The sequence below is a fragment of the Mustela erminea genome, chromosome 2, assembly GCF_009829155.1.
Source record: "Mustela erminea isolate mMusErm1 chromosome 2, mMusErm1.Pri, whole genome shotgun sequence".
NCBI classification, from domain to species: Eukaryota; Metazoa; Chordata; class Mammalia; order Carnivora; family Mustelidae; genus Mustela; species Mustela erminea.
In genome coordinates this window covers 115,227,504-115,247,242 of record NC_045615.1, presented here as the reverse complement: position 1 = coordinate 115,247,242, position 19,739 = coordinate 115,227,504, and the positions used below count along the sequence as shown (strand labels likewise).

At 36.8% G+C, this 19,739-nt stretch overlaps 1 protein-coding gene across 3 annotated transcripts in view; it reads right to left on the bottom strand.

Annotated features, from left to right (window-relative positions):
• Positions 1 to 19,739, bottom strand: part of LOC116584934 (cytosolic beta-glucosidase) — a 116,438-nt gene that overhangs the window by 73,785 nt on the left and 22,914 nt on the right. For all 3 annotated transcript variants that reach the window (XR_004283387.1, XM_032333986.1, XM_032333987.1), the window contains exon 2: positions 1,402 to 1,629. Coding sequence is in view for 2 of the 3 variants with exons in the window: in XM_032333986.1 (XP_032189877.1) it covers positions 1,402 to 1,629 (228 nt within the window). In the remaining variant the exon portion in view is untranslated. The remainder of the gene's footprint in view (positions 1 to 1,401; positions 1,630 to 19,739) is intronic.

Below are 19,739 nucleotides of genomic sequence, written 5' to 3'. Positions count from 1 at the left end.
CCCAACGGTAGGAGGAGTGTGAAATATTTTCCAGGACAAAGTAGCAATAAAGGTTCTTTATGAAGAAACCTTTATGTTGGGGCGCCTGGGTGGTTCAGTGGGTTAAGCAGCTGCCTTCGGCTCAGGTCATGATCTCGGGGTCTTGGGATCGAGTCCCGCATCGGGTTCTCTGCTCAGCAGGGAGCCTGCTTCCTCCTCTCTCTCTCTGCCTCTCTGCCTACTTGTGATCTCTCTCTGTCAAATAAATAAAATAAAATCTTTAAAAAAAAAAAAAAGAAAGAAAGAAAGAAACCTTTATGTTGTAGTACAGGGGTCATAGAACTTCTCTCGCAAAGTACCAGGTAGTGAGTGTTTTAGGCTCTGCAGGTTCTCTGGTCTCTGCCCCAACAACTCAATTCTGCCATGGTGGTGGAAAAGCAACCACAGACTAAATGTAACGAATGGGTATGACTGCGCTGCAATAAAACTTTATTTACAAAAATAACAGTCAGATTTGGCCCTTGGGTCATAGTTTGCCAACTCTGGTGTATGGAAGGAACTAGCCAGACCCTAGGTTTACATTCTAGATCCACCATTTACAAAATATCTGGATTTGGACACGCACCACTGTAAAATGTAACTAATTACACCTCCTTCACTGATTGTGGGGATTAGAGAAAATGTATGTAAAATGCCTCATAAATAACAGGCATTCAAATAGGACATAGTCTTTTTAATTACAAAACTTAATATGAATAATAGCTAACACTTTTTGAATGCTTTTGTATATACCAGCTATTGTGTAAAGCACTTTGCAAAAATTATTTCATTTAATTTTCCAATAGCTCTCGAACTAGGAACTATTTGAGTATTCTTTTCTACTTGTGGAGAAACTGAGGCATGAAAAAATGCCCAAGCGATGCTTCTCCAGATAGTAAGTGATACAGCTGGCCTTGCATCCCAAGTTAAGCAGATTCCAGATGCCTCGGCGCTAATCTCTGCCCTAGTTAATTTGCTCTACTAATTCAGCTCCATTTGAAATGCTCAAAATCTTCTCAAGTTCTACAGGGCTTTTCATCACTTTTCACAGCATAACACAACTGAAAATAGTTTAATACATAACTTTTGGAAACTCAGCTTCAGGTTAACGCTCAATAATATCTTCCATAAGTAAAACTCTTATTCCCGCCCCTTTCCTGCCCATCTATTGTCCCCTCCCAACACATATCTCCAATTCAGGGAGAACAGAATATTATTAAGAAAGCTAATGCAAACCCATTTCAAAAAATTTATCCTATAATCACCCTAAAAACTTGCAATTTCAAAGCTCCACTGCAGAATAGCATACTGGATTAATTATGCCAGACTGCAGCAGTAACCTTGAATTAAAGCTGCAACCTTCTATTTTTAAGAAACACTTGCCTTTCTGGTTGATGAAACCTGTCGTCCCATCAGGTAACAGACGTGACCAGGAAAGAGAGAAGCGGTAATGAGTCAATCCAAGCTGTTTGATACATTTCAAATCTTCCTCCCACAGAGTGTAGCTGCCACAAGCTACATCGCCAGTCTGGTTCTTGAAAACTCTCTCTCCTCCCTGATGGGTGAATGTGTCCCAGACACTAGGGCCTTTTCCATCTGCATCCCAGCCTCCTGAGAAAAAAGAAGAAAATGAAACAGTTACACTCTTGACATCAAGAGGCATATGTGGAATGTAAATATTTGTCGCCAAAAGAACATACCTCATTAACTCAATGTACCATATTTATAACTTTAAAACATGCCTTTAAAATAGCATGCATGAGTGAATTATGTGTTTAGCTGTCCTTGATCTCTGAAGCTGACTGGTGGCAAATGAAAATTATTTCATAGTGCTGCCGCATAGCAGGCTTTCATGGTTCATTTTCTGAAGATTTCCCAGCTGGTAAACAGAGGCAGGCCCCAGCTTATGAATGTCTGAGTTGCAGATACCTCCTCCTGGCCATGACTGACAAGCCTTGTCCTTATTGTGCCTGACAGAGTCTCAGAACCTTGTCTTTGGCCCTCTACACTTGAACTCTATTCTCCTGCTAACTAACAATGGAGCCTGCAATGGTCCAGTCAATTATTGTGGGGAGGGCACTAGTCTCTGCTACTGTTAACGTATTAGTATCCTACCTTCATTCATGCATCCCTCCATTAATTCCACAAATGTTACGTGTCGGGATCTATGCTGAGCACAGGAGTTAACCTGGTGCACTCTGCTCTGCTTCCTGTCTTTGGAGAACTTAGCTATGGGTAACTGTAAAACAGCCAAGGTAAAAGACTTGTCAGAAAACCAAGGAGGGGCATTTATCCAGATGTGAGCTAGAGTTGGAGGTCTCTTAGAGAAATGACTTTTAGACAGACACCTCAAGGAAAAATTGGGTCATCAAGGTGAATTGCTGGGAGGTGGGAGTGGGAATAAAATAGAAAAAAAAGAGAAGCTAGGATCTAAATAAGCCCACAAGAAAGAGAGAGTGTTGCACATTAGAAGAGAGTAAAAGTTACATTACAGTTGGAATATCTGTACACATAGAGATCTTGTTTAAAATGTAGTTAGAATCCATTTTATGGTAAAAGGAGTAGTTTTAAAAATCTCATGACTTCCTCATTTCACTTCTAGGTACATACCCTGAAGAAATGCGCATGTAGTTTCACAAAGAAATTATAGGAGATCATTGAGACAGAAACATCTATAATAACAAACTCTTGGAAACAACTCACATTCTATCAACAGTAGAAGAGATAATTTGAGGTAGAAGCATACAGATGAAACACAAATCAGTAGTTAAAGGGAATGAATCAGAGCATCAATAACCCTCCACTATAGTGTTCCCCCAAATTTATGTTGAAATCTTAATGCCAATGTGATGGTATGAGGAAGTGGGGTCTTTGGCAGGTGTTACGTCATGAGGGTGGAGCCCCCAGGAATGAGTTAGTGCCCTTATAAAAGACCCCCCAGAGTTCCCCAGTCCCTTGGGCCATGTGAAAATGCAGACGTTTTTGATGCACAAGAGGATCCTCAACCAGCCATGCCAATGTTCTCATCTCAGATTTGCAGCCTTCAGAATTGTGAGAAATAAATATATTTGTTGTTTATAAGCCATCCAGTTTATGAGTATTTTGTTATAAGCCTCCAAATGGACTTAGCCTCCAAACAATAAAGCTATACAATCAAAAAAAAAAAAAAAAAAAACACCACTTGAGATTCAAAAGAATGTATCCAGGGACAAAGGGGTGGAATTTAGATTTTTAGGGCAGTAAAAATGTTCTACATGATATTGTAATGGTGGATATATTATCAAAACCTATAAACTTATAAACTATGAACTTCATTTAATAGTTTTATATTGATATTCATTCATCAATTGTAATAATTGTCTCACAGGAATGCAAGCTGTTACTTGTAGTGGAAGCTGGGGAATTGGGTATTTGGAAACTCTTAGTAGGTTCTGCTCAATTTTTCTGTAAACCTAAAATTATTCTAAAATATAAAGTCTACCAATTTTTAAAGAATATATACAATATGTTTATCCTGTCTTGTATATTTTAAATATGTAAAATAATCCATATATATTCTGAACATGTACATATGAGATAAAAATACAACATGCCTGTAAATGATCAATTCAGACTAGTGGTTACCTTCAGAGAGAAAAAAAGGGTAATAGAACAAAAAAGGAGTTTGACTGCATCTCTTATGTTTTATTCCTTAAAAGGGGCTAGGGGTATTTGGGGAGCTGTTTATTACACAGCCTTTTTTATGTGCTTAAAATATTTCATAATGATTTTTATATAAGGAAGAAGGTCACAGAGTAAATTAAAACAATTGCAGGAAGGTCTTTCATATCCTAATTGAGCATCTACTTACTTGTATTTTGGGCACAATTTAAACTGAATTAGGTACTAGTTTTTAGACCAACAAGAGGACAGCATAGACTATAAAATATAAGAGGGGATCATGGGAAGACAGGAGAGACAGATAAAAGGAGGAACTCCAACAAAAGCAAAAATGACAGTTGAAATCAGGGTAGGATACTAAGTATCCATACAAAGAAATCATGAACATTAAAAAATGATTGTATTCTGGAGTCATAATTTAGAGGCAAAAGGTTTTATACATCCCAATGGCTCTCAGTTTATGTCTGTATATGGGATTTAGAAGGATGGGGGAAAAGAATACTGATATTCAATCTTAGAATGAAATAGGTATGAGTATTAAAATTGAATTTTAGTCAAGTATGGAGCTCATGGTATCAGATAATTGATTTAATAGATGAAGAAGCTTAACCTCAGAGATTTTAAGCAATGGAGTTCTAGAAAATATTGACAAATGGCTATATGTTTAAAAATGTGGGGGCACTGGGATGGCTCAGTTGGTAGAGTATACAAGTCTTGATGTCATGAGTTCAAGCCCCACATTGGACATAGAGCTTACTTAAACAAATAAAAATAAATAAATAAATGTATACATATGTTTATTAGGAATTTTATTTACATAACAGTTGTATAGTATACAATTTCCAAATAATATACAATATTCTTTACTGTAAATTCTCAGAGAATGCTATTTTAGATTTCTGTCAAATCCTTATATTGGTAACCAAACTATGGTTGCAATCTAACAAATGAGTGCAGTTCTCACATGAATGTTAACCAGTATATTTTTTTAATTTTTTAAATTTATTTTCAGTATAACAGTATTCATTATTTTGGCACCACACCCAGTGCTCCATGCAATCCGTGCCCTCTCCAATACCCACCACCTGGTTCCCCCAACCTCCCACCCCCCGCCCCTTCAATATCCTCAGATTGTTTTTCAGAGTCCATAGTTTCTCATGGTTCACCTTCCCTTCCAATTTCCCTCAACTCCCTTCTCCTCTCTAACTCCCCTTGTCCTCCATGCTATTTGTTATGCTCCACAAATAAGTGAAGCCATATGATAATTGACTCTCTCTGCTTGACTTATTTCATTCAGCATAATCTCTTCCAGTCCCGTCCATGTTGCTACAAAAGTTGGGTATTCATCCTTTCTGATGGAGGCATAATACTCCATAACGTATATGGACCACATCTTCCTTATCCATTCGTCTGTTGAAGGGCATCTTGGTTCTTTCCACATTTTGGTGTCCGTGGCCATTGTTGCTATAAACATTGGGGTACAGATGACCCTTCTTTTCACTACATCTGTATCTTTGGGGTAAATACCCAGGAGTGCAATTGCAGGGTCATAGGGAAGCTCTATTTTTAATTTCTTGAGGAATCTCCACACTGTTCTCCAAACAGGCTGCACCAACTTGCATTCCCACCAACAGTGGAAGAGGGTTCCCCTTTCTCCACACCCCCTCCAAAACATGTTGTTTCCTGTCTTGCTAATTTTGGCCATTCTAACTGGTATAAGGTGGTATCTCAATGTGGTTTTAATTTGAATCTCCCTGAGGGCTAATGATGATTAACATTTTTTCATGTGTCTGATAGCCATTTGTATGTCTTCATTGGAGAAGTGTCTGTTCATATCTTCTGCCCATTTTTTGATATGATTATCTGTTTTGTGTGTGTTGAGTTTGAGTTTATAGATCCTGGATATCAACCTTTTGTCTGTACTGTCATTTGCAAATATCTTCTCCCATTCCCTGGGTTGCCTCTTTGCTTTGTTGACTGTTTCCTTTGCTGTGCAGAAGCATTTGATTTTGATGAAGTCCCAAAAGTTCATTTTCACTTTTGTTTCCTTTGCCTTTGGAGACACATCTTGAAAGAAGCTGCTGTGGCTGATATCGAAGAGGTTACTGCCTATATTCTCCTCTAGGATTCTGATGGATTCCTGTCTCACATTGAGGTCTTTTATCCATTTCGAGTTTATCTTTGTGTACAATGTAAGAGAATGGTCGAGTTTCATTCTTCTACGTATAGCTGTCCCATTTCCCAGCACCATTTATTGAAGAGACTGTCTTTTTTCCATTGTATATTTTTTCTTGTTTTGTCGACGATTATTTGACCATAGAGTTAAAGGTCCATATCTGGGCTCTCTACTCTGTTCCACTGGTCTATGTGTCTGTTTTTATGCCAGTACCATGCTGTCTTGGTGATCACAGCTTTGTAGTAAAGCTTGAAATCAGGTAACGTGATGCCCCCAGTTTTATTTTTGTTCTTCAGCATTTCCTTGCGATTCGGGTTCTCTTCTAATTCCATACAAATTTTTGGATTACTTGCTCCAGCTCTTTGAAAAATACTGGTGGAATTTAGATCAGAATGGCATTAAAAGTATAGATTACTCTAGACAGTATAGACATTTTAAAAATGTTTATTCTTCCAATCCAAGAGCATGGAATGGTCTTCCATCTTTTTGTATCTTCTTCAATTTCTTTCATGAGTGTTCTGCAGTTCCTCGAGTACAGATCCTTTACCTCTTTGGTTAGGTTTATTCCCAGGTATCTTATGGTTCTTGGTGCTATAGTAAATGGAATCGAATCTCTAATTTCCCTTTCTGTATTTCCATTGTTAGTGTATAAGAAAGCCACTGATTTCTGTACATTGACTTTGTATCCTGCCACGTTGCTGAATTGTTGTATGAGTTCTAGTGGTTTGGGGGTGGAGTCTTTTGGGTTTTCCATATAAAGAATCATGTCATCTGTGAAGAGAGAAAGTTTGACTTCTTCATTGCCAATTTGGATACCTTTTATTTCTCTTTGTTGTCTGATTGCTCTTGCTAGGACTTCTAATACTATTTTGAACAAGAGTGGTGAGAATGGGCATCCTTGTCATTGTTAACTAGTATTTTTACTTAAATTAATGGACAAAATAAAAGGAAAACATAACACTGTACCAGGATTTCACTTGTTCATCAGTGACATGAGCTACACCTTCACTGAACTAGAAGAATATTTCCTCAAATGTTTGTCCTACTCACAATGCGACACTATAGACATGACACACTTTTAATTTTACCCTGCATTATTAACATTTTCTCTATCACTTTCTTAGGTCCTAACAACAGAACAAGGAATCAAATACTGATTTGCAGCAGTTGCCAATTTCTCCAGTGTAAATACTTCCACCATGGCCAATTTCAAGCAACCAATAGGTTGGTACTAAAGGCAGAGTGGGGAAAAGATGAGCAATAACACACCATTATATAGTATATAGACAGAAGAATAACCTCAATGACTTTTGGTTATATGTAAGAGCATAGGGTATAAATGAAATTTAGTAAAATAATGAGGAAGTAACGATTTTGAGCCTTAATTACCTTTCATTTTAATATAAATTATGTCCTTATAAGTTTCTATAATTTAATTTTTAGTAATGAATATGTTTAAGAATCAGTTCACAAGGGGCACGTGGTTCAGTAGGTTAAGTAGGTGGTTCAGTAGGTTAAGCGTCCAACTCTTGATTTTGGCTCAGGCCAGGGTCATAACATTGAACCCATGTCAGTTCCTCACTTAGTGCAGAGTCTGCTTGAGATGTTCTGTCTCTCTCACCCTCTGCCCCTCCCCTCAACCATGCATGCTCTAAATAAATAAATAGATAAATAAATAATATCTTTTTTAAAAAATAGAATCAGACCACAAAATTACTGAAAGCTTAACAATAGGTACTGGTGAACAGTACAAGCTGGCTTCCTGAATCACTGATAAGTGACTTGTCTAAGACCACACTGCTAGTAAGTAGGGAAGTGAAGGTATATTTCCAGATCTATGTGATATTGAAGTTCAAGTCCATTCAATGAACTATGCTACTTTTAGTAATAATGAGTGATGAAGGAATAGTCAACTAGTGCCCATGCTACTCAATTTATGAAGCCTAAGATGTACATAACACATTTAGGATACCTTTTGGAAAACACTTCATTGAAAGTGCCTAAAACAAGCAATGACAATTTAAGAGGGGTAAGTCAGCTATCAGGAAGATATACTTTTTTTTTTTTTTTTTTAGGAAGACATACTTATGTGGAGCACTTCATTCTACATGTATACCAGCTAGACAAAGCATGTCTAAGCAACACTGTTTCCAAAAGAAACTAAAATTTAAATTAAAATCAACCATTATAATTGGAATTTTGATAACAAAACATATAGTGGCTGGTACTCACTAGTATTTTAATGCAAATTTGGTGAAATCAATAATTCACTTGTTCATTAGGGATATTCTGTAAATGCAATTATGTCCATATGATTGTCCTTTATGAGGAGTAAGACTAGCATTTCCAGATGGAAGACATACCCTAAACTATCCTTCAAACAACTATAATTGCTGGATGAAATATAGGAACTACATTTTTAAATGTGTCATTGATCTGGTGGGATGGTAGGCAACTCAAAAACAAAGTGGGAGAGGTGATTCAGAGGCACAAATGAGCAGTGATGCTGGCTTCTGTCTTGAGCGCATCTGCCAAGCCCAGATGATGTGAGCTGCGATTGTAATGGCCTTATGGAACAAGGCAGAAAGGAGCTGAAGTCTAAAGCTTACCAAGGATGGGAAGCCTCCATGAACATGCTTACATCAGGCTGGCAACGCAAACACTCTACACCCTGTACAAGAATAAACAAGAAACAAACCCTACCTGAGAAAGAGACAACAAAGCAACCAGCTTGAAACAAAGTTAGGTGGAAGGGGGAAATGACTCCTCAATGCCTGCAACAACAATCTAGCCCTCCAGCCATTAATTGTGACAAGGGGAAAAAAAGGTATCAGACATATGAGCTCTCATTGGATACTGAGAAAAAAAAATCTGGTCTGACTGATCATTATAGGAGAGTAAGTTTCACCGGAACAATTAGGCAGACCAAGAAAGATAAAAATCCAGGACCCAGGAAACAGGAATTCAGCAGAAAAAAAATCAAGAAAGAGAAATCTCCAGCTAGTGGTAAAAGAAGACCTCTAAGGATACAACTGTGCAGCAAATGTAGGTACTAACCCGTCCATGCAAGCACATCACAGGCTGTAGGAAATAGTTCTTCATGAAGATTGAACTAATAGAATATATAGTATTTTTTTAAGATTTATTTATTTATTTGAGATAAAGAGAGTGTAAGTGAGAGATCATGAGTCGCAGGGGTAGGGGGACAAAGGGAGAGAGAGACACAGGCTCTCCACGAAACAGGGGGCCCAGAGCAGGGCTTGATCCCAGGACCCTGGGATCATGACCTGAGCCAAAGAGAAGCTACACCAACTGAGCCACTTAGGGGCCCCTAGTATGATTTTTTTGTAATTATAAAAATTTATTATGGGGGAGCGCCTGAGTGGCTAGGATGGTTAAGCAGCCAACACTTGATTTCGGCTCAGGTCATGATCTCAGGGTCATGATAGGAGCCCCACAGGCCCTTTGTGCTCAGTGGAGAGTCTGCTAGACAGTCTGTCTCTTTCTCCCCCCTCTTCTCCTCCCCCCATGCTCATGCTCTCTCTCTCTCTCTCTCTCTCTCTCTCAAATAAATTTTAAATTTAAAAAAAATTATTATGGAATTGACAGAATGCACAAAAATAGACAGAATAATACAGCAAAGCTGTATATACATGGCTCAGCTTTAGCAGTTTTCAATATGATGCCAATCTTGTTTCATTTGTATCTCCCCAAGCTCCTTCATTCAATCTGTAAACATTGCAGTATGTGCTCTGACAAGAGTAGTTGTTAATTGTGGTAAAATACACACAACATAACCAGCTTAACTACTTCCAAGTGTACAGCTCAGTAACATCAAATACATTCATGTTGTGAGACTGTCACCACATCCATCTCCAGAACTCTTTTCATCTTGCAAAACTAAAACTCTTTACCAAGTTAGCGGTAACTCCCCACTTTTTATGGTATTGGAATCACGCATGGGATCAGTGAAAGGAGGAAGGTAAAGGGAAAAAAAAAGTGGACAAATGGGTAAATCCTCACTTTTCACAGTGAGAAGTCAATAAATTATGCCTGTAACAGGACGAAAATCAAGAACTAGTAATATAAGCATGCTTAAACTACATAGTCAATGCCAAAAGGATGAACTAAAACAGTTAAAGGGGTTCCTCTAGGGAGAGGAACATGGAAGGGGACCAGGGATTGATGATTTCTGAAACATTCTCATTTTGGTTCTTTAAAAGGTTTTAGTTTATAAACTTGAGTTAGCATGAAACTTAATTTAAGAAATAATATTAAATGAAACACTAAGAGAGAGGATGGTCAATAAAGACATTAATAAATATATGGATAATCTAAACAAGCTCTTAACATATAAAAGGATAATGTCTATTTTGTGAGAATTAAGAATAACTAAATAAAACTAAAATACTAGACAAAAACAACATATAAGCACGGAAGGGAGAAATCAGAGTTAAAGTATCCTCAGGTCCAAAGTGGAATTTATTGTTTTAAAGAAGAGTCCAGGGCGCCTGGGTGGCTCAGTTGGTTAAGCGACTGCCTCAGTCTCGGGTCATGATCCTGGAGCTTAGGATCAAGTCCCACATCGGGCTCTCTACTTGGCAGGAAGTCTGCTTCTCCCTCTGACCCTCCTCCTTCTCATGCTGTCTCTCTCTCTCTCCCTCTCTCTCTCAAATAAATAAATAAAATCTTAAAAAAAAGAGTCAGGGCATCTCTAGCAAAAGTTTTGTACCAGGCTCAGTTCTACACATTTTATATATATCTTAACCCTTCACAAAAATATTATGAAACAACAGCCGTTATCACCCCCATTTTCAGATAAGGAAACTGAGTGAAGAAGGTAAGTAACTTGCTCAGATTACCATGAACCAGAGCTGAGATTCTAACCCAGAATTCCAGAGCCTAATCTCTCTCTCTTTTTTTTTTTTTTTGTAAAGATTTTATTTATTTATTTGACAGAGAGATCACAAGTAGTCAGAGGCAGGCAGAGAGAGAGAGGAAGCAGGCTCCCTGCTGAGCAGAGAGCCCGATGCGGGACTTGATCCCAGGACCCTGAGATCATGACCTGAGCCAAAGGCAGAGGCCTAATCCACTGAGCCACCCAGTCGCCCCAGAGACTAATCTCTTAACTGGCAGGCTAGAGGGGGGAAACTAAATAAATGAACTAAAAGAAGGGTAAGAAAATCAGAAAAAGTAAGCATAGGCATTGTAAGAAAAATAAAAGCATAAAGCATAAAATAAGATGGTATGACAAGATATAAATTATCACTTATAACAGTAAAGTCAATGCACTCTATTCCTCAGATAAAAGACAAAGATTACCAGATCAGATTTTTTTTTAATATAGAAAAATTTGAAAGCCAAAATACGGAAAAAGATATCCCTGCTCTTACTTACCCCACCATCAAAAAGCAAAGGACTTCAGTGGGAAACTGAACATTCCTGGAGATAACATGGACACTACACGACAGCACTATTTTAAATATGTATGCACCCAGGAATCTGGTTGTCAAACATGTAAAGCAAAAATTAAGAAACTGAAAAACTAAATTGACAAATCCATTTCCATGATGGGAGATTTTGATAAATCTAAGTTCTATCGAACATCTAAAAAGCAAAACAAGCTAACAACAACAACAACAAAAAAAAACTCTACTCCTACAGAAATTATTCCAGAAAATAAGAAAAAAATTACTCAATTCATTTTATGTGATTAGAATAACGTTGATACCAAAAACTTTCTCAGAACTGAAAAAACAGAGAATAAGGACAGCAGACATCAGCGATCTTGATCTAATGTATATATATATATGACATTGCACAACAATGAATAATACAACTGAAGAATACAATTTTGTCAAGAAGACAAAATCTATGAAAATTGAGCACAAATTAGTCCATAGATAAAGTCTCCAAAAATTTCAAAAGTTTGGAGAAACAGAGATGACAAACTTTCACCAGTTATATTAGAATTCAAACACTAAAGAACATTAGAAACGTCCAAAAGTTGGGGGATGCCTAAGTGGCTCAGACCGTTAAGCATCTGCCTTCGGCTCAGGTCATGCTTTCAGGGACCTGGGCTGGGGTCTCAAGTCAGGCTCCGTGCTCAGTGGAGAGGCTACTTTTCCCTCTCAGTCTACCCCACGCCTACTTGTACTCTCTCTGTGTGTGTCTCTCTCTCAAATAAATAAAATCTTAAAAAAAAAAAAAAAGAAAGAAAGAAAGAAGAAACTTCCTAATGTTAAGGAAACTAAAAAGGTACATCTGAATAACTTAAGGCTTAAAGAAGGCATAATGGTGGTCACCAGAAAATATTAAAAACTACATAACAGAAAGATAAATATGAAAACATTATGACATCTAAGTGGTATTTAGAGAGAAAGCCTTAATTCATGCATTAGAAAAGATGCAAGCCTCAGAGTCAATGTGCTATAAAAGAGAGAGAAAGAGGAAGAGGAGAAGGAGGAGGAGGAGAACAAAGACAAATAAATAAGAAAAAATAAGGTAATATCAGAAATAAGAAAATAGAAAACAAACCAGGATAGAAAGGATTAATAGAGGCAAAAAGTCATTTTTAGAAAAGTCTAATAAGCTAGAAGCATCCCTGCAAAATATTTTTTTTTTAATTGGAGAAGATAAAAGTATTAGTAATGCAAAGGGGAATAGATCTACAGAAACTGTAGAGATTATAGGGATGAAAATAGTGTATTACTTTTAAAACTTTATTAAAACATGTTTGAAAATTATTTGGAAATGACAAATTTTAGGAATTTGAACCTTAGCAAAATTGTTTCAAGGAAAAGTGAAAAACCTGAAAGATCTTAACTATCTCAAAATTTAATCAGTAGTGGGGCACCTAGGTGGCTCGGTGTTAAGCGTCTGCCTTTGGCTCAGGTCATGATCCTTGGGTCCTGGAATGGAGCCCCACATCTGGCTCCCTGTGCTTCTCCCTCTCCCACTTCCCCAGCTTTTGTTCCCTCTCTCTGTCAAATAAATAAATAAAATCTTTAAAAAAAAAAAAAAAAAAAAACTTAAGTCAGTAGTTAAAATGTTCCCCAACGAAAATACCATGCCAGTTGGTTTTAATATTGAGTTCTATCAAACATTTAAAAACAAACCAAAAATGTCCGCTGTTGTACAAATTATTCCAAAAAAAATTTTTTTAAGAATTTCTCAATTTATGTGGTTAGAGTATCCTGGTTCTAAAACCAGAAAATAACAGTACATGAAAGGAAAAATTAGAAGCCAATTTCACTCATAAACATAGTTGTAAATGTAGAGACATGGAAATTTTTTAAAAAAATCTAAATTAAACTTCAAGAGATAAAAACTACAATGTCTGAAACAAAAAATACACCAGATGGCATTAACAGAAGATGAAACATTGCTTAAGAAATGATTAGTGTATTTGAAGACATAGCAACAGAAACTCTCTAAAATGAAACATGAAAAAAAAAAAGGACTCAAATGTAAACAAAGGATCATGATGTCTGAGACAACTTCAATCAGCATAATATACATGTAATCAGAATCTCCAAAGGAGGGGGGAAAAAAGGAGGGGACAAGCAAATTTTTTGAAGAAATAATGACTGAAAAAAATTTTTTGATGTAATGAAAACTATAAATCTAGAGATCCCAGATCAATGAAACCCAAGCCCAAGACAAATGAAGAAAACTATGCCAAATCATAACCAAATTACTCAAAACCAGTCATGAAGAGAAAAATCTTAAAAGCTGCCAGAAGAAAAAGATATATAATGTCTAGAGGAACAAAGATAACAAAACAGTGGATTTGTTGTCAAAAAACAATGCAAGCAAGAAGAATCTTTTTTTTAATATATAATTTTTAAAAAATATTTTATTTATTTTGACAGAGACACAGTGAGAGAAGGAACACAAGCAGAGGAAGTGGGAGAAGCAGGCTTCCCGCTGAGCAGGGAGCCTGATACAGGGCTCAAACCCAGGACTCTGGGATCATGACCTGAGCTGAAAGCAGATGCTTGACGACCGAGTCACCCAGGCACCCCTGGAGTAACATCTTTAAAAAATGAAAGGGACAAAAACTTGTGTAACTAAAATTTTATACCACCAAAATATCTCAAAAATGAAGGCTAAATACTTTTCCAGACTTGCCAAAGCTCAAAGAATTCGTCACCAGCAAACCCTCAATACCTTAAAGAAAGTCCTTCAGGCAGTCAGCAATGGATGCCAGATGAAAGTATGGATCTACACAATGGAATGAAAAGCACCAAAAATGGTAATTACATGGGTAAATACATAAGATTCCTTTTTATTATTCAAATCTCTTTAATAGATAATTTATTGGGTAAAGAAAAATAATGATAATGTAATATAAATTTTATAATATACATAGACATGAAATGTATGGTGACAATACCACAAAGACCAGGGAGGAAGAAACAAGTGTGTTGTTGTAAGAGTCTTTAGATATGCATGAAGTAGTATAATACCACTTGAAGATAGACTGTAGCAAGGTAAAGATGTATACTATAAATCCTACAGGAAACACTAAAATAATAAAACAGAGAGTTATGGTTAGTAAGCCAGCAAAGAATATATAATAGAGTCATTAAAAATAAGTTATCTGAGAAAGAAAAAGAGGGAAATGAGAACAAAAGACAGATAGAAGAAATAGAAAATAAATAGCAAGATAGCAGATTTAAACTCAGCCATATCAATATCATTAAATGTAAATGAGTCTAAACAATTGAAAGGCAGAGATAATCAGATTGAATAAGAACATCAAACTCAACTATTTACTGCCTATAAGAAACCCACTTTAACTATAAAGACAAAAGAAGGTTAAAAGTATCAGGATGAAAAAAAGACATACCACGCTAATTCTAATCAAACAAAACTAGAGTGGAAGTATTAATACCCATGTAGATTTCAGGGTAAGAATATTACTAGGTATATGAAAAATCATTTCACAAAATTAAAGGGGTCAATTTATCAAGAAGATTTACAATCCTAAGTGTTTATGCGCCTAATAACAGAGATCCAAAATACATGAAGCAGAACCTAATAGAACTGCCAAAAATAGAAAAATCCATGATTGTATTTGGCTATTTCAATTAAAAATAGACCAACAAGACTATAGAAAAATGGACAAAAGATGTAAACAGTTCCTTCACAGAAGGAGAAACACATGGCTAGTAAACACTTAAAAAAATGTAAGAGAACATTAAAAATCTGGAAAATGCAAATGAAAATCTCAGTGAGATACCATTCTACACCCACACAGTTGGCACAAATTTAAAAATTGGGCAATATCCAGCATTAGAGAGATTGTTACATGGCAGCAATGTTTATATGCTGCCGATAAGAGAGCAATACGGAAATATTTAGTCAAGTTGAAGAAGCACGTAAACCAAAACCCGATGATTCACATAGCACCATATACCCCGTTTCTACAAAGGTAGACCAAGAAACGCGTATATCCATGACTGCAACAAACAAAAGCAAAAACCCCCACTGGAAACAGCCCAAATTTCCTTTGTCAGGATAATTAATCAATAGAGGAATAAGTAAACTAGAGAATAATCATACAGTGAAGACTATACAGGACTAAGAGTGCATGAACTACATCTATTCAGATCCACCTGCATAAATTTCCCAAATGTAATATGGGAAAGGAGAAAGCAAATGGCAAAAAACATACATGATCTATTTCCATTTACGTAATATCCAAAACATGTAAAACTTACAATCCAGTTGACATCAGACTAGTAAATTCTAAGACCACATCAAGATAAAAGTTGCATTAAGATCACATAAAAACAGTATGGGGGAATCAAGAAAAGCATCTGAATTACTTTTGTCATTGAGAGTCAGAGAGACTAGCCCAAGAGAACCATTTTAAGGCAAGCATTGAAAAAATGAGTAGGAGTTCTCACAGTGGACCTGATAAGGGAAAAGCAAATGCATAATTCAGTGGCAATGCTCAGGGTGAATTGCAAAAAGAAGGCACTAGGGACCCAAAGACCCACAGTCAGCAGGTTATTGCAATATTTTTGGTAAGCAATGATAGGTTTCTATATTTTATTTTTTTAATAATTTGGAGGAATATAAAATAGTCCCTGAAGTCCTTACCATGTTAGGACATGGAAGGGATTCCCACAAAAACGTAAAATACTGGTATTACCTACCAACTTAAAATAAAAAATTTCTAAGGCTGCAAAGTATGATGGAAAACAGCACAAGCTCTAGATCCAGTAATAGGGGAGCTTAAATTTTGTCTCTACCCCTCACTTCACGTCTCTGTACATAGAAAGTGGGAGGATAAGACCTGCTTCTTGGGGTTCTAGTAAAAATCAACTGAGCCAAAGCAAAGATACTAGCAAGGTACACAGCGGAAAGTGTGTGCTCAATGAATGTGCTGTTTCTTCTCTTCCAGACTCAACACAACAAACACTAACTATACAAAAAGTGACCAGTTGCTCTTTCTTTTCCTTCTCTCGGTGGCCTGCTCTTGATGCCATAGTGCATATGTCGGAATTACTCTAACTAAAAATACTCGCAGACTTGCCTGGGATTAAGATCCAGCATCCAGGCTTGCGTGACTTGGTCTGCAGAGCCCTCAGCTTCCTGATTTGGAAGTCATCAACACAAACACACCATGTCATTTTCACTTTTGCCACAATAATGCCCTTTGAGAAGACAGAGATTTATGTAGACCTCAGTCCTCTGCCTAAGGAAATCATGTCAAATAAAAAGTAAGTAAGTGTGGGAGCCTGTGTGTATGTACGTGTGTGTGTCCTCTTCCTTCAAAACCCAAAAGTGGCATTATCACGACACCCCTTTTTAGAAGTATTCTCTGACTCCCCATCAGAATGACGCCCTCCTGGGTGCACCCTCGGTACAATTAACACAGAGGGTTGAGTCATCTTTAAAAATATCTTCGCCTCCTTCACACTTGGAGCTCTGACAAGGCGGGGGCCAGGTTTCACTCTTATCTGTGTCTCCCCAGGACCATGAATAATGTTTGGAAATAAGGTTTCTCAGCTATCTAAAAGTGGAGCGTTCTTAGGAAACCTTTCATAACCTGAAATGGCGTAAAGCAAAGAGTACCCCCTGCTCTCCTTAAGGTCAGCATTATGCCACTTTGCTTTCATGAAAAAAAGCCATTACCATACTAATGCAGGTTAAGTGGCATACCATGAACTTTAGGAAAGTGGAGGTTACCTGTAGTAGGTGTTGAGTAAAAGAGTTTCTGTGAGGTGTGTTTAGCATAAAACATAAATATTGATGTTTGCTATCTCATCGTTTCACAGATATACGCAGAAGTTATTTTAATGCTTATACATTATTGCAAATTATTTGAGAAATTAAATGTGGCTAAAAATTCAAGTAGTTGCTATGATAAGTTATGACCTGGTGTACTTTCAGACAAAAAATATTTGTTTATTTTTGCAATTAACATTCAAATGTATTAGATGTAACTATTCTATGTGGAACTTTGAGGTTATGGTGAGCAAAGATTCCCTGATCTACCAACAATACTCTGTGTCCAAAGCTAATTCAGAAGGGACAGAGCCTCCAAAGTGACAAAAAAAACCCTCTAGATTCTATGGAAACACATTTCAATATCGTGTCACAGGAAGATGGAGGATCCAGAAAAGATGTCTCCAAGAAAAAAAAAAAAAAGAGAGAGAGAGAGAGAGAAACTGATAAAGCATCTGATGTGTTTGAACATGTCAAGAAACAATTTACATTTCTGGCTGCCAAGAAAGGGATGAAATAGTGAAAGAATCCTAGAAGAAGAAGCCACCAACAACAGACAATCATTAACTCTCAAGCAAAATAAAAACTATAAGAAAAGAAACTCAGTCACAGGACATTAAGGTGGTTCAGTTGTGCACCATTTCTACATAAAACAGTGATGTAAAAACTGAATGAAGATTTAAACAAAATTTGCTAAATAACCAAATGGGGAAAAAAATGGAGACGAAAAAGTTTGTTTTGTGAGGATGGTGCTAGAGCGGGCTGAAAAAAAAACCTCACCTTACAAAGTCGGAAGTTGATATGTTGTATTTTCAACTAGAATACCAAATAATGACTGTATATGCATGCTATTTAGAAACACAGAAGTAAGTACTAGAAAAAAATGGTGAAAAGACTCAAATATTTTGGCTTTAGGGAACTAAGAAGTTGAGAGATGTGACATAAAAGATCTTTCTTTGTTGTTGGGTGTTATAATTCTCACAGTATTATTTGAGTTTTTAAACCATGTTCTTGTTACCAAGATAAAATTGAAAATCAATTTAGAAAAATCAAGGTAACCACAAGAGAAAAGAAATGACAGACCTAAGTCAGCCCTGTTTAGAGTGAGGAGTGGAGTAACAGAGGCATGTGAGACTACGCAAGTATTTCCCATTGTCCCGGAGACTGGGCTGCTATGATATTTAGTAGCAAGGCCAATAACGAGGGTCTCCCAAGTGCAGAACGACCACACACAAAACCAAGAAATGACCAGGCCAAATGCCAATAGCACCTCCAGTGGGAAACACCATACTCGATGGGAAAAAGAGTAAAGAAAAATATAATGGGGGAGGGGGAGGTAGAAAAGAAGAGGGGAAAGCAAAAGGAAACTATCACATTAGAAAACATAAAATAATAATGGCAGAAAGAAGCTGAAACCTTAGTAATCACAAACCCACTAAATAGTCCTGTTTGGACAAAGTAAAGGTGAAGAGGAAAAGATATTTACCATGTAAATGCTGATAAAAATAAAGTAGACTTAGGGATATTGATACTATGTAAAAAGGCATCTGGCTGGCTCAGTCAGAAAATCATGCAACTCGATCTCAGGGTCATGGGTTCGATCCCCACAAGGGGTGGAGAGATTATTTAAATAAATAAGACTTTAAAAATTATATAAAAATGAATATAAAGAAAAAGCACTAAATGGGATGGAGTAATATTCTCATATTAATAAAAGTTAAAGCCTACCAAAACCATATAGCAATCATGAACTCTCATGCATCTAACAATAGAACTTTGACAAATACAAGAGAAAAACCTGTGATAAATGGCAGGGATATAATGAAAACTCCACTAACACAGGACAGACTCTCTCAGAAAATGACAGAGAAAGAGAGACTTTAATTAACATGGTTTATAAACTTACTCTCTTATGGACAGATATCTCTGTATGACTTTATGCATATAGGTACATATGCATGTATGTGTATATAACATATGATACACACAGACATACAAGAGACATAGATTGCTACTCAACAGCAGAAAATTATTTTCAAATACCTTGAAGTACTCACAAATATTAGAATTCATACAAGTACATTCTTTGACAAATAAACATAAAAAGAAGAAAGAAAAAAACGGAAGAGCAAATGAAGAGAGGGAGAGGAAGATTAACAAGAAAAGAATAAGTCTGTCTGTCCACTTGTTTTTTTTTTAATTCTAACTAAATCTTATAATAAAGAGAAAATAAAAACAGAATGATTTTGAGGGAAAAAAAAGTGACACAATTTTAATAATTGGGTCAGGAAAAGGCAGAAACCCGAAAATAAACATCTTCAGTGCAGCTAAACTTTAAAACAGACTTCCGCTCAACAGGTGGAAGCTGAGGTACACAACTGGAGAGAGCCAGTGGTGAGCGGGACCAGACAGCTTCTTGTGCGTCCGGGACACTGGAAGCTCCACGGCCACGGGCAGGACTCTCAGCATGTCCATGAGAAGAAGACTTTATTCTAAATATCTGCCAAAATCAGAAGTCGTGAAACGCCTTCTGAATTTTCCTTTTGATTACCTTGCCTTCACCCAGGTCAACCAGATTCAGAATCCAGGTCAGAAGGCTGAGTAAACAAGCAGTAAGAAGAGAAGCAAGGATGGAAAGACG